This window comes from Podarcis melisellensis (genome assembly GCF_964234715.1).
Source record: "Podarcis melisellensis genome assembly, chromosome: 2".
Lineage (NCBI taxonomy): Eukaryota > Metazoa > Chordata > Lepidosauria > Squamata > Lacertidae > Podarcis > Podarcis melisellensis.
In genome coordinates, this window is record NC_138529.1 from 112,074,275 (window position 1) to 112,088,556 (window position 14,282).

Consider the following 14,282-nt stretch of genomic DNA (forward strand, 5'->3'; position numbering starts at 1 on the left):
GTCAATGGGCTTGCTTCGCTAGACGAAAAAACCGCTAGACGAAGAGAATCGCGGAACGGATTCTTTTCGTCTTGCGAGGCACCACTGTACCTGTATACTGCAACATTTTGTCACAGAGCCTGCTTGTCACCTCTTAAGTGAGGTGAAAGTTATATTGGACATACTTTGTCTTCCCCGGACAAGAAACACACAAGCAGGCAGTGAGTTGTTTTGCCCGCTATATTTTAGAAAGCTTATTTATTAGTTAACTTTCTATCCCACCTCTCCTCACAAGGGAGCCCAGCTAATGAATGAGTAATGAAACAATAAAAGCACCTTGCAATACGGTTTGGGAAAAGATCTTCGCTTTAAATGCTTATTGAAAGAGGGCTTCAGTAGGTGCTGAAATGAGACACGCCAGTTGAGTATTTAGCAGGGAGGGATTGCAAAGGGGAGGTGCCAGCACACAGAAGACCGGTTCCTCCATTCTGTGGAACAGACCTGCCAGTAAGATGGAATCTGCAAGAGGCCCTCACCTGCTGAGCACAACTGGATATATAAGCCGGCTGAGAATCTTTCAGGTATCTTGGCACCATCGACTTAGCAATGTGTCGGCAATATCCTGCCTCACCGAGCAGTCAAGCTGCCTCATTTTGCACCAGCTACATCTTCTGGAGCAACTTCAAGGGCAGCCCCACACAGAGCACATTGCAGTAATCCAGCCTGCTGGGCTCTCTCTCAGCCTCTTTGCTCTGGCCCTTTGGGTATCGCTGGACCCAGAACCCAGCATCCTGTTTCTAACACGGGTCCAGGCAGATGCCTCTCAAAAGTTCACAAAGAGAACCCAAAGATAACCCTCCACTCTTTGTTGTTCATTCCCTAGCACCTGCCACTGGTAGGGAGACCATCACTTTGACTGAGCTGCCATAGCTAACTACTTGAACTTGCTTTTCCTCCTCTGCTCCCGTCCCTGTTTCCTTGCGTGCCATGTCTTTCTAGATGGGCGCCTCCACCTCTTAGGGCAGAAAGATTCCATTGGGCGAATTGACCGCTGCCCAGTTCCTGGAAGGCTTCTCAAACACAACAGAAGAACAAAATAATTATAGAGAGACTATTTGTTTATTAGGATGTCTACTTGCGTCTTGCTACAGATGCATAAATTGCTTCATCATCACACAAAATAACCTTCCTCCGCCTCAAGACAGCTTCAAAACGTGGCTTTTATTTTTAAGGCTCCGCAGAGGAACAATCAGCATGCAGGATAAAAGAATCGGGGTGCAAGAGGGGTGCCGTATCCATGCGAGAAGATATGCTGGTATTGCTGAATGGGGGACACACACATATCATCTTTAAAGAACATGGCTTCCCCTGAAGAATTCTCGTTCACAGAACTATAATTCCCAGCACACTACAGTTCCCAGGATTTTTGTGGTGGGAAGCGGTGTAATTTAAATAACCATCGTGGATGTGACTGCTGTGGGAAACTGTTCCACACCAGGCGTAGGTAGAAGGTAGACTGGGGTTGCCAGGTAGATCATTGGGTAATTTGTGATGCATGCTCAGGAGTCGTTGGGGGCCAACTGTTGAAATATGGCAGCAATGCAGGCCAAAGGCACGTCTAATTCAGAATCCTGTTCTCACAATGACCGCCTAGAGGCCTATGGGAAGCTCAGCCGCTTACCCTCATCGCAAAAAACCCCCCCAAATCCCTGATGAGCACTAACTCAAAGCTATAAAATTTCAATTGTATACACAGGTTGCTCCAGTGTGTGGCTCATGAGGCGCAGCTGGCAATTAGCTACACCTCCCAAGCCACCATTTTGTATGCGGCCCAACCTTCTACTTCCATATTTTGTAAAAAAAGGTAAAGGTAAAAGAGCCCTGGACAGTTAGGTCCAGTCGAAGGCGACTATGGGGTTGCGGCGCTCATCTTGCTTTCAGGCCAAGGGAGCCGGTGTTTGTCACAGACAGCTTTTCCGGGTCATGTGGCCAGCTTGACTAAACCGCTACTGGCACACAGAGGACCGTGACAAGTGCCAGAGCGCACGGAAATGCCGTTTACCTTCCTGCCGCGGTGGTACCTATTTATCTACTTGCACTGGTGTGTTTTCGAACTGCTATGTTGGCAGGAGCTGGGACAGAGCAACGGGAGCTCACCCCATTGTGGGGATTCGAACTGCCGACCTTCTGCTTGGCAAGCCCAAGAGGCTCAGTAGTTTAGACCACAGCGCCACCCGCATCACCCATATTTTGCACCTGGATCTAATTGGTGAGGCTCAAGGTTGAAAGTAAGGCCCCCATCTACATTATAAATTTAAAGCCATTATTGTACCACTTTAAACAGTCACGGCTTCTTCCCTCAAAGAATTCTGGGAACTGTAGTTTGTTAGGGGCCCTGAGAGAGTTAGGGGACCCCCCCCATTCCCCTCACAGAGCTACAATTCCCAGAGTTCCATGGGAAGAGGGATGGACTCTCAGATTTGGGGTACAGGGGTCTCCTAACAATTCTGTGTTTACGTCACAGAGCTGCCATCTTATGAGTGGTTTAACAGTCAAGCCCGCTTTGGAGGGAATTCTGGGAAATGTAGTTTTCTAGGGGAAATAAAGGTCTACAAAACAAACACAGCACAGTTCCCAGGATGCTCTGGGGGGGAAGTCATGTCTGTTTGAAGTGATAAAATACTGTTTTAAATGTATCGTGCAGAGTAGGCCTAATTTGGTGTTGGGCAAGCTAAGAACCTAACTCTGAATACCAAGGTGAGGGGAAATGGGCTGTTTTGTCATTTATATTGAAACTCCACTCCCAACAAGCAATAATCTCCTAAACATAAAAGTGGATTATTTAATCCGTTACAGTAAATGCCCGCTGACTAATTCCAAAAATCCCCAGCCCACAGACCTCACTTCAGTGCTAATACTGTAATGCAAAATGTATGATTACCCATTATTTCTGCATGTACTATTTTCTGTATTTAGGCTTCTGTCTGTTTTTTATTCGCTGCTATAGATAGCCTTTTAGATGGATTTTTTTTAAAAAAAACAAAGCTCATGTAATAATAATAATAATAATAATTAGAACCAGCAAGCCTGAAGTCTGCCTATACCTGGTATTGAGCCCCTCGCCCATTTCCCTCCCCCAACACAGACATTTTCTCCACCCTGGAAAAATATGAGGATCATAACCCATCTGACGTTGAGCATGTTCGGCTCACTGTAATCAGTGAATCTTAATTAGGCCTAATTCTGTGTTGGGCCACAGCCTAGGTGTGAATCCACATCCCAAAGGTTAGGAGGATTGGCTCGCCTACGGTGACCTGAAATCACAACAGAGACGATCTCACCAAACCAGGGACTTCTTGTTTCACAGCTGCATCGCTACCGCTATATTAGTCCTATCAGTCTCATTCCAGCGGAGTTTCTTCACAGCTTAGACGACCTGAGCCCTGTTCGTAGTCCAGGCCTTCTTTCACTGCTTCTCCTCAGTGTGGGTTCTCTCGTGCTTGTTGAGAATCGTTCTCCGGATGAAGCCTTTCCCGCAGTCCGAGCACTTGAACGGCTTCTCCCCCGTGTGGGTTCTCTCGTGGACGATGAGGCTCGAGCTCTGGTTGAACCCCTTCCCGCAATCCGAGCATTTATAAGGCTTCTCCTCCGTGTGGATCCTCTCATGCCTGATGAGGCTCGACTTGTCGCTGAAGCTTTTCTCGCAGGCCGCGCAGCTGTAGGGCTTCTCTCCCGTGTGGATCCTCTCGTGCTTGATGAGGCTCGACCTGTCGCTGAAGCTTTTCCCGCAGTCGGAGCACCTGTAGGGCTTCTCTCCCGTGTGCGTCCTCTCGTGATTCGTCAGGTTGGACTTCCGGTTGAAGCTCTTCCCGCAGAAAGAGCAATCGTAGGGTTTCTCGCCCGTGTGAGTCCCCTCGTGCCGTATCAGATGCGAGCGGCTGCTGAAGCTTTTCCCGCAGTCTGAACATTTGAACGGCTTCACTCCCGTGTGGATTCTCTCGTGTGTGAGAAGGTGCGACCGCCGGACAAAGCTTTTCCCGCAAGTGGAGCACTTAAACGGCTTGTCCCCTCTGTGGGCTCTCTCATGTTTGTTAAGGCTCGATTTGTCGCTGAAAGGTCTCCTGCAGTGGGAACAATTGTACGGTTTTTCTCCGGTGTGGATTCTCCTGTGTATGACAAGGCTCGAGTTCTGGTTGAACCCTTTCCCACAGTCTGAACATTTGAACGGTTTCAAGCCGGTGTGTTTCATCTCATGAATGAGGAGGTTTGATCTCTGAACAAAGCCCTTGTCACACACGGAGCAGCTATACGGCTTTTCGCCCCGGTGGATTCTCTGATGTGCAAGGAGGCTTGCAGTCTGAATAAATCTTTTGTCGCAATCCGGACATTTAAAGAGTTTTTGTTCTCTATGGATCCTCTCATGTCTGACCAAGGTCGAACTCTGGTTGAATCGTTTACCACACTCTAAGCATTTGTAAGGTCTCTGCTCAGTGTGGCTTCTCTCGTGCCTAATAAGGCTGGAGCTCTGATTGAACCGTTTCCCACAGACTGAGCAACTGTAGGGTTTCTCGCCCGTGTGTTTCCGCTTATGCCGAATAAGGCTGGATCCGTCGCTGAAGCTGTTCCCACACTCGGAGCACCGAAATGGCTTTTCTCCCGTGTGGATTCTCTCATGTGTGCGAAGGTTGGATCTTTTCATGAAGCTTTTAGAGCAGCAGGAACACTTGTGTGGTTTCTCTGCGGGGTGTTGGCTCTCATGCTTGATAACGCCTTGTTTGTCGCCGAAGCTTCTCCCAAAGCCTGAGTAATATGGCATTTCTCCCATGAATATTCTGTCACGTCCATTTCCTGTCAGAGTAAACAGAGCGCTTTAACGTCTTTCTTTACGAAGTCAATGACAAAAAAGAACTTGCAGACAGACTTTACAGCAGGGCCGAACAAGCCCCACAAAACCACTCTCCCAAACCCTGCAAACAGATATTTCCCATGCAGAAGGTCTCATGTTCAAGACTGATCACAGAATCATAGAACTGTAGAGTTGCAAGGGACCCCGAGGGTCATCTAGTCCAACCCCCTGCAATGGAAGTATCTCAGCTAAAGCATCCATGGCAGATGGCCCTCCAACCTCTGTTTAAAACCTCCAATGAAGGAGAACACAACACTTCCTGAGGGAGTCTGTTCCACTGCTGAACAGCTCTTACTGCCAGAAAGTTCTTCCTGATGTTTAGTCAGAATCTCCTGTCTTGTAACTTGAAGCCATTGGTTCAAATCCTACCCTCCAGAGCAGGAGAAAACAAGCTTGTTCCTTCATCCACATTACAGCCCTTGAGATATCTGAAGATGGCTGCTATGGGACCTTCTGCATGGGAAACATTCTCTGCCACAGTCATGGCACACTTGCTGTCATATTATCCATACCAAGACAGAACCCCCATATTCAAAAGCAGTGTATCTGCAAGTGCGCCTCACATATCGGAAACAAATAGCAAGGGGAAGCTGGGAGATTTTGGGTCCTGCTTGTGAGGTTGGCCACTATCGTGAGGAGAAACGGCATATGCAGTTATGAGGCTAATGAAGGTCCCAAGAGCAAGTTTGTTTTAAGCTCACTCACCTGAGTGGGCCGCCTGGAATGTCACACTGGTCTCCAAAACTGGGCGGCAGGGAACGTACGGCATCTCTTCTTGTTCCAACTTAATTATCACATCTGGAAGCTCTGCTCGGGGAATGAGAAGAGAGGAGGGCGGCTGAGGAGCTGGCTCCATGACAAGCAGAAAAGGGCACCAACCTGTCTAAATCCCAGAGCTTTCCCCAATAACGCAGAGCAAGGCCCCACTTTCCCACCCACAGAAAAGCTGTCCAGATTCTCCTGTTATGACCTTGGAAGTGTCTGGAACGGGCTGGGCCTACGCTCCTCTGATTATGTCTCCACAGCTCCCAGCATTCCTGTGCATCGGCCATGTTGGCAAGGGGCTGATGGGAAATGGAGTCCCGACAACATCTGGAGGGACACACAAGTGCTCCCAACCCTGATGTGTCACACTGTTGAGTCACCCTTCCTCTAAGAAGTTTGCGATGGTTGGCCCCCATCATACCAATATTTTATCCTGACGGAATGAGATTGTGAACCTGGGTCTTCCAAGTCATTGTCTAACACTACCCATTGCACCGCACTGTCTCTCAAAGTTATGAACAAGCAAGAGTTTCCACATTCTCTTCCTGTGAAAAGCCAAGGTTGATTCCCAAGAGTTTGCCCAGATCTTTCCATTTACCCGAGCCGTAGTCCGCTGGGATCTCTCTGTCCTCCAAAGCAGGCTCTGGGATCCATGGATCTCCCCCATGGACCACTTCAGTTTTAGGAACAGGGAATCCTGCTGAGGGAAAAAAGTGACCAATGTAATCAGAAGGAACAAGGTAACAGGTACTTGTCACATAGGGCTTTGTTTACCAACATTGGGACCAGGATTCCTACAAGATCATCACATCCCTGTATCCCCAATTGATCACTGAGCTTGGCAGGAGAGGGCCTCCTGTAGATGGTAGTATTAGTAATAATAATAATAATAATAATAATAATAATAATAATAATAATAATAATAATAATAATAATGGAAAGCAATAAATACCTGGAAAAAGCCTTTGATAAAATAATTTGATGTAACATTTATATGTACTTAGCATTAGGAAAACCTTCTAAGTCAGCCTTTCTCAACCTGTGGGCCCCCAGATGTTGCTGAACTACAACTCCCATCACCCCTAGATAGCAAGGCCAGAGCTCAGGGATGATGGGAGTTGTAGTCCAACAACCTCTGGGGACCCACAGGTTGAGAACCACTGTTCTATGTGAAGTCCTTATATTATCCCCATACCGCAGCTGGTGGAGAAGGAAAGTGGAGGCTAAGAATCAAAGCTTGGCATAGGCTGCCCAACAAACTCAGGGCTGAGATCAGAGATAACCATAATGGGTATCCTGGCTGGTAGCTCAGCTATTTCATGCCTCTAGTTCTCATGAAAGGCGCCAGCCTTTATTTTTTCTATCCACCAGAGTCGGCAGAAAGTGTGGTGTGGGCAACCTGAAACAAAAAAATTATCTATGAATACTTATATATGCATCGCACAGTTTAGCTGAACCTATCCGTCACCTGAGCGGTCGCCTGGGAAATTCTTAATATCCTCTGATCCCTGGTTATTCGGGAGCCATGGCATCTCATCTTCATCTTCCAGCTTTATGGTCACATTAGGAAACTCTAATCAAAGAGAAGAGGAGAAGGGTCTGAGACGTCTGGAATTAGTGATGTCCGGAACTGTTAAGCATGAGGAATGTAGTCGGTAGATTTTAATAATAATAATAATAATAATAATAATAATAATAATAATAATAACAACAACAACAACGTACTGGGCTGGGGTATTGTTTGTGGGGTTTTTGATGCTATTGATATTCATTTTTTGTAGTTTTATTCTGTGAACCACCCTGAGACGTGTGGGTACCGGCTGGTATATACGTTAAATAAATAATAATACAGTGGAACCTTGGTTGTCAAATGTAATCTGTTCTGGAAGATCGTTCAACTTCCGAAACGTTTGACAACTGAGACGCAATGGACGATTTGCAGAATCCATTGAGAAAATGGAGAAACGTGCTTTGGAAGCCATTCGACTTCCAAGACATGTTTGAAAATGGAAGCATTCACTTCCAGCTTTCCAGCGTTCAAGTTCCAAATTGTTCGGGTTCCGAGACACCTGAAAACCGAAGTTCCACTGTAATAATAATACTTTTCTTATGCTTGCAATTATGTGATTCCCCCTGCCATGTTCCAACCAGTTAAAAAATGAGATCTGCCACCACCACCAATAATAATAATAATACAGTGGTGCCTCGCAAGACGAAATTAATTCGTTCCGCAAGTTTTTTCGTCTTGCGAGTTTTTCGTCTTGTGAAGCACGGTTTCCCATAGGAATGCATTAAAAATCAATTAATGCGTTCCTATGGAGACCGCTTGCCAGGCTGGCGGTGCAGAGAAGGGCTTTTCTCCCCACCGCAAGCCTTCAGCACAGGTCCGAGAACAGAGGGGAAGGCGCGCAGCGCTTCTCCTCTGTTCCCGGGACTTGCGGTGGGAGGAGGGTTTTTCCTCCCCACCGCCAACATTCAGAACAGCATTCTGAATGTTGGCGGTGGGGAAGAAAGCCCTCCTCCCACCGCAAGCCTTCAGGACAGGTCCGGGAACAGAGGGGAAGGCGCGCAGCGCTTCTCCTCTGTTCCCGGGACTTGCGGTGGGAGGAGGGTTTTTCCTCCCCACTGCCAACATTCAGAACAGCATTCTGAATGTTGGCGGTGGGGAGGAAAGCCCTCCTCCCACCGCAAGCCTTCAGGACAGGTCCGGGAACAGAGGGGAAGGCGCGCAGCGCTTCTCCTCTGTTCCCGGGACTTGCGGTGGGAGGAGGGTTTTTCCTCCCCACTGCCAACATTCAGAACAGCATTCTGAATGTTGGCGGTGGGGAGGAAAGCCCTCCTCCCACCGCAAGCCTTCAGGACAGGTCCGAGAACAGAGGGGAAGGCGCGCAGCGCTTCTCCTCTCTTCCCGGGACTTGCGGTGGGAGGAGGGTTTTTCCTCCCCACCGCCAACATTCAGAACAGCATTCTGAATGTTGGCGGTAGGGAGGAAAGCCCTCCTCCCACCGCAAGCCTTCGGAGGAGGCTGGCGATGGGGCGGAGAGCTCTCCGCCCCATCGCCAGGCTTCGGAGGAGGTCCGAGGACAGTGGGGAAGACGCGCTGCACTTCCCCGCTGTCCCTGGAGATTTCCCTATGGGCTTTCGTCTTGCGAAGGAAGCCCATAGGGAAATTCGTTTTGCGAAGCGCCTCCAAAACGGAAAACCCTTTCGTCTAGCGGGTTTTTCGTCTTGCGAGGCGTTCGTCTTGCGGGGCACCACTGTAGTAATTTTTTATTTATACCCCGCCCTCCCCAGCCAAGGCCGGGCTCAGAGCGGCTTACAAGCAATAATAAAAACAAGTTGAATGATTACAACTTAAAAACAAAATTAAAATACAACATTAAAATATTACAACATTAAAATAAAATGTAGCCTCAACGCAGGAGAAGGAGGAAAGAAAAAAAGAAAGAAAGGGAGGGAGGGAATCAAATTGGCTCCAAGCCAAAGGCCAGGCGGAACAACTCTGTCTTACAGGCCCTTCGGAAAGAAATCAGATCCTGCAGGGCCCTGGTCTCATGAGGCAGAGCGTTCCACCAGGCCAGAACCAGAGTTGAAAAGGCCCTGGCTCTGGTTGAAGCTAATCGAACTTCCTTAGGGCCCGGGACTACTAGGGTGTTGCTATTTATGGACCTTGAGGCTCTCCGTGGGGCATACCGGGAGAGGCGGTCTCGTAGGTACGAGGGTCCTAGGCCGTGAAGGGCTTTAAAGGTCAAAGCAGCACCTTAAATCTGACCCTGTACTCCACCGGGAGCCAGTGCAGCTGGAAAAGCACTGGGTGAATATGCTCCCATGGCAGAGACCCCGTGAGGAGTCTCGCTGCAGCATTCTGCACCCGCTGGAGTTTCTGGGACAGCTTCAAGGGCAGCCCAGCGTAGAGCGAATTACAGTAGTCAAGCCTGGAGATGACCGTCGCATGGATCACTGTGGCCAGGTCGGGGCGGGAAAGGTAAGGGACCAACTGCTTGATGCAGCGAACGTGGAAAAATATCGCCTTGGCTGTTGCTGTAACTTGCGCCTCCATGGAAAGGGAGGCGTCAAGGATTACACCCAAACTCTTAACGGAAGGCAATGGCACTAATTGGGCCCCCGCAAGAGAAGGGAGTTGGTCCCTCATCCCCATGCCATCCCGACCCAGCCATAGGACCTGTCTTTGAAGGATTTAGTTTCAATCGGCTCCCACGAAACCATCTAACCACAGCTTCCAAGCATCTGGTCAGTGTGTTCGGGGCCGAGTCGGTGTGGCCATCCATCAGCAGATAGAGCTGAGTGTCATCAGCATATTGGTGACAGCCCAGCCCAAAGCTCCGGATAATCTGGGCAAGGGGGCACATAAAGATGTTAAAAAGCATCGGGGAGAGAATTGCGCCCTGCGGCACTCCACACACCAAGGAGTGGCGCGACGACATTTCCCTCCCTAGTGCCACCCTCTGTCCCCGACCAGAGATAAAAGAGCACAACCAGTTACGGGCTATGCCCTGTATCCCCACGTCTGCGAGGCGGTGGTCCAGAAGATCATGATCGACCATGTCAAAGGCTGCTGACAAATCTAAAAGGATCAGCAGTCCTGACCCGCCTCGATCCAGTTGTCTACGGAGATCATCTGTTAGGGCAACCAGAGCCATCTTGGTCCCAAAACCAGGATGGAAACCGGACTGAAATGGATCTAAAGCCGATGTTTCCTCCAGAAACCAACCAAGCTGTTCAGCAACCGCTCTCTCAATAACCTCACCCAGATATGGAAGATTTGAAACTGGGCGGTAATTAGATAGGTCTAAGGGATATAATGAAGTTTTCTTTAAGAGTGGACACACCACTGCTTCCTTCAGTTCCCCTGGGAATGTCCCCGTGTCAAGGGACAAATTGATAATTTCAACCAGGGGGGTCCGCGCAACATCTGGACACTCCCTAATCAGCCAAGATGGGCACGGATCAAAGAGGCAGGTGGTGGGCCTACCAACTTGGAGGAATCTATCCACATCAGCAGGGAGTATCTGATCGAAATGGTCCAACACTGGACCTGAAGTCAGTCGAGGGGCCTCCAGTTCAGTAACTGTATCTAAATTGGCAGGGAGGTCACGGCGGAGCAACAGGACTTTCTCTGCAAAAAAGCTCGCGAATGCCTCACAGCTGTGGGTCGAATTTGTGCTTAAATTTGGTTGTCCTCCTAAGGACGTTATTGACCTAATTATTCTAAAAAGTTGTGCCGGGCAAGAGCTAGCGGATGCAATGGAAGCTGCAAAGTAAGATTTCTTAGCAGCTTTCAAAGCCATCTCATAGGCTTTCATAAGTGTCCTATAAGATGTTCTTGAGGCTCTGTCTAACACAAAATTCAGAAAGGAATCCTTACCCAGAGAGGCCATATTCCTGTGATTTTCTTGCAGGACCACCCGGGATATAAGTCATCTATTTGAGTTCATCAGATCTTCATCACACTTCCACGAAATTCACACAGCCATAACCTCAAAAGTCTCCCTTGAAACAAAACAACAGCACCACTTTTGCTACAGAAGAGCTAAAAATCCACAGAATTTTTATTACCCGCCCTTCACCACAAGGCTCCGGGGCAGGTTACAATATATATATATATATATATATATATATATATATATATCTGTGTAAAACAAAAGAGTTACAATCATAAATGTAAAAATGGTTCCAAATAGACAAAAAATGCCAAGATCTGAAAATAATTGCACATATAAAAATAGCTGCAGTGAAGATGTAGACTGGGGTAAAAGGCTCTGTACTGCATGCAGCCCTCACAACAACGACCCTGTAACATGAATCGCTATTATTTCCATTTTACAGATAAGTAACTGAGGCTGGCATGGCATATGGTATCAAATCAGACCCCTGGTTCATCTAGCCCAGGGCTGGGGTCTCTTTCTGGCAGCGGTTTTCCAGGGTCTCAAGCGGAGAATCTTTCCTAGATAGGAAACCGTATTATACAAAGCCGCAATTAGCTCAGTGTTGTTTACACTGGCCGACAGAGGCTCTTGCGAGTTTCAGGCAGGGGACATTCTCATACCCAGAGCTGCCAGGGTTTGGACTGAGCTGCAGCCAAGGGGGCGAATGAACCCTGCCTTGCGAACTACCCTTCAAAAGTTACCAGCCTTCGCAGAGACATTTCAGCAGCTAGCTAGCTCTTCTCCACAGTGTACCCTGGAAATTGTGGTCCTAAGGAATTTAGGAGGGAAACCAAGGCTGTTTAAAGTGGAATCTCAGCACATTAAATGTGAATGTGACTCAGAGGCCACACATTGAAATTAATGAACCCGAGTCAGTCATGTCTATTGACCTCAATGGGGCTCCTCTGAGCATAATTCTAGAATTGTAAAGTTGAAAGGGAACCAAGGGGTAATAATAATAATAATAATAATAATAATAATAATAATTTATATCCCACCGTCCCCAGCCGAAGCCGGGCTCAGAGGCCTAACAACAGTAAAAATAATGCACTTTACATAAAATCACAATCAATTAATTTAAATACATTCTAAAATCAATTCATAATCAAATTTGTGGCAACCATTGGGCTAGAGTTCTGTGAGGATTACCGAAGGAGGGGGTCAGACTGTGCCTTGGCCAAAGGCCTGGTGGAACAGCTCTGTCGTGCAGGCCCCACAGAAAGATGTCAAGTCCCGCAGGGCCCTAGTCTCTTGTGACAGAGCGTTCCACCAGATTGGGGCCACAGCCAAAAAAGCCCTGGCTCTGGTTGAGGCCAGCTTAACCTCTTTGTGGCCAGGGACCTCCAAGATGTTTTTGTTTGAAGACCGTAAGTTCCTCCGTGGGACATACCAGGAGAGACGGTCCCGTTTGTACGAGGGTCCTGGGCCGTATAGGGTTTTAAAGGTCAAAACCAGCACCTTAAACCTGATCCTCTACTCCATTGGGAGCCAGTGCAGTTGGTATAGCACTGAGTGAATGTGATCCCGCAGCAAGGACCCCGTAAGGAGTCTCATTCTGCACCCAACCCACTGGAGTTTCTGAGTCAGTCTCAAGGGCAGCCCCACATAGAGTGATCCAGTCCAACCCCCTGCAGTGAAGGAATACAGTAGGGCTGGCTCTGGCCAGTGTGGCATAGTGGTTAGAGCAGGCTTTCCCAGACTTGAGTTCCCAGCTGTTTTTGGATTACAACTCCTACCACCCCTAGCTAGCAGGACCAGTGGTCAGGGATGATGGGAACTGTAATCCCCAAACAGCTGGAGACCCCAGTTTGGGAAACCCCGGGTTAGAGTGTTGGACTATGATCTGAGAGAGCAGGGTTCGAATCCCCGCTCAGCAGCCATGAAGACGGCCTGTTGGCATCTCTGTCTAACCTCCCTCACAGGGTTGTTGTGAGGCTGGAATGGAGAGGAGGAGGACAATGTACAGCGCTTTTGAGATCCTTGGAAGATAAATGTAATAAATAAGTCCTCAGTGATATCCCTGGTTAGGCTTCTGGCAATAACCATAAAAGTGCTCAGCCAGCACCTATATCAATATTAGAGAGACAGAGAGAGTGCCTGACTATAGGCCTGAATATAGCACTTCAAAGGTCATGCAGGAAAACTACGTGGCTTGCACCAATTGGGGCGAAACAATAGCGGAGAGAGGCTCTTTGCTGGCCGGGAGAGAGAAGAGGTTGCTCTGAACCGATTTAGCAGCTAACTAGATCTTGCAGCTTCTCCGCTTTCCTGCAAGCCCAGCAATTTCCAAGGCGCCTCCCCAATGTCAAAGCCCAGGAAAGTCTGACCCTTCCGGCTGCCCGAGGCCAATGAAACCCCGACAGAGCAAAACACACAAAACGAGAAAAGCCCAGGATCCCCTCTTCCCCCAGCGGCACGCGTTGGTTTATTTTTATTTCAAGCGCACACGCCTTATTTGCACGACCTTTAAATTTACCTTTCCCATCGCAAACACGGCCGGGCAATGGTCCAGCCTGCACGAAGGGGGCCGCTAATCCGCATTAAGGCTGCAATCCTGCGCACACTTACCTGGGAGCAAACCCCACGGAGCTTGCTCCAGAGTAGACCTGCCTAGGATGGCGCTGCGGCTGATCTTCAGCATGCAAAACTGATCGTCAGTGGAAAGGATTCGAATTAAGCCTTTTAAAAAAAAATGAAAAATAAGTGGGGGGGGGGGACGACTTGCATTAAATGCCTCTCGGGCTTCTCCTTGCTGCTTATGCGGGAGGCTTTTCCTTTGTTTTCCGCTTCCCATCATGTGACTCGCTGAAGCCGAGCCCGACGACTGGCAAGTCCAGCCCGACCAATCTGCAGTCTGAGCGCATGGATGGATTGAACTGCTAGAATTGTAGAATTGGAAAGGGGACCCAGGGTCATCTAGTCCAACCCCCTGCAATGCAGGAATCTTTTGCCCAACGTGGGGTTCGAACCCACAACCCTGAGATTAAGAGTCTTTTGCTCTACTGACGGAGCCGAGGTCACAAAGCAGGATTCCTTTCTGAAGTGAACCCAGGGCCCCACACATCTATTTTGTGGTGCTGTGGTCCAAACCAGTGAGCCTCTAGGGCTTGCCGATCGGAAGGTTGATGGTTCGAATCCTCTTTACGGTAGTGAGCTCCTGTTGCTCTGTCAGCTCCTGCCAACCT

The 14,282-nt window shown here is 48.6% G+C and overlaps 1 protein-coding gene across 6 annotated transcripts; it reads right to left on the reverse strand.

Moving 5' to 3' along the window:
- Positions 1-205: 205 nt before the first annotated feature.
- Positions 206-13,866, reverse strand: LOC309364685 (uncharacterized protein). 6 transcript variants are annotated; one of them, XM_081902452.1, is made up of 6 exons: positions 13,666-13,866; positions 11,037-11,157; positions 7,119-7,223; positions 6,249-6,350; positions 5,591-5,692; positions 206-4,827 (listed from the first exon to the last, which is right to left on the reverse strand). In XM_081902452.1, the coding sequence occupies exons 2-6, from the start codon at positions 11,047-11,049 to the stop codon at positions 3,446-3,448; spliced, it is 1,704 nt and encodes a 567-aa protein (XP_081758578.1). In that variant the 5' UTR covers positions 11,050-11,157; positions 13,666-13,866; the 3' UTR covers positions 206-3,445. The 6 variants fall into 6 exon arrangements, with proteins under 6 accessions (XP_081758578.1, XP_081758577.1, XP_081758579.1 ...); XM_081902451.1 differs by having other exon boundaries at positions 11,037-11,161; XM_081902453.1 differs by having other exon boundaries at positions 6,249-6,347; positions 11,037-11,201.
- Between the last annotated feature and the right edge of the window lie 416 nt (positions 13,867-14,282).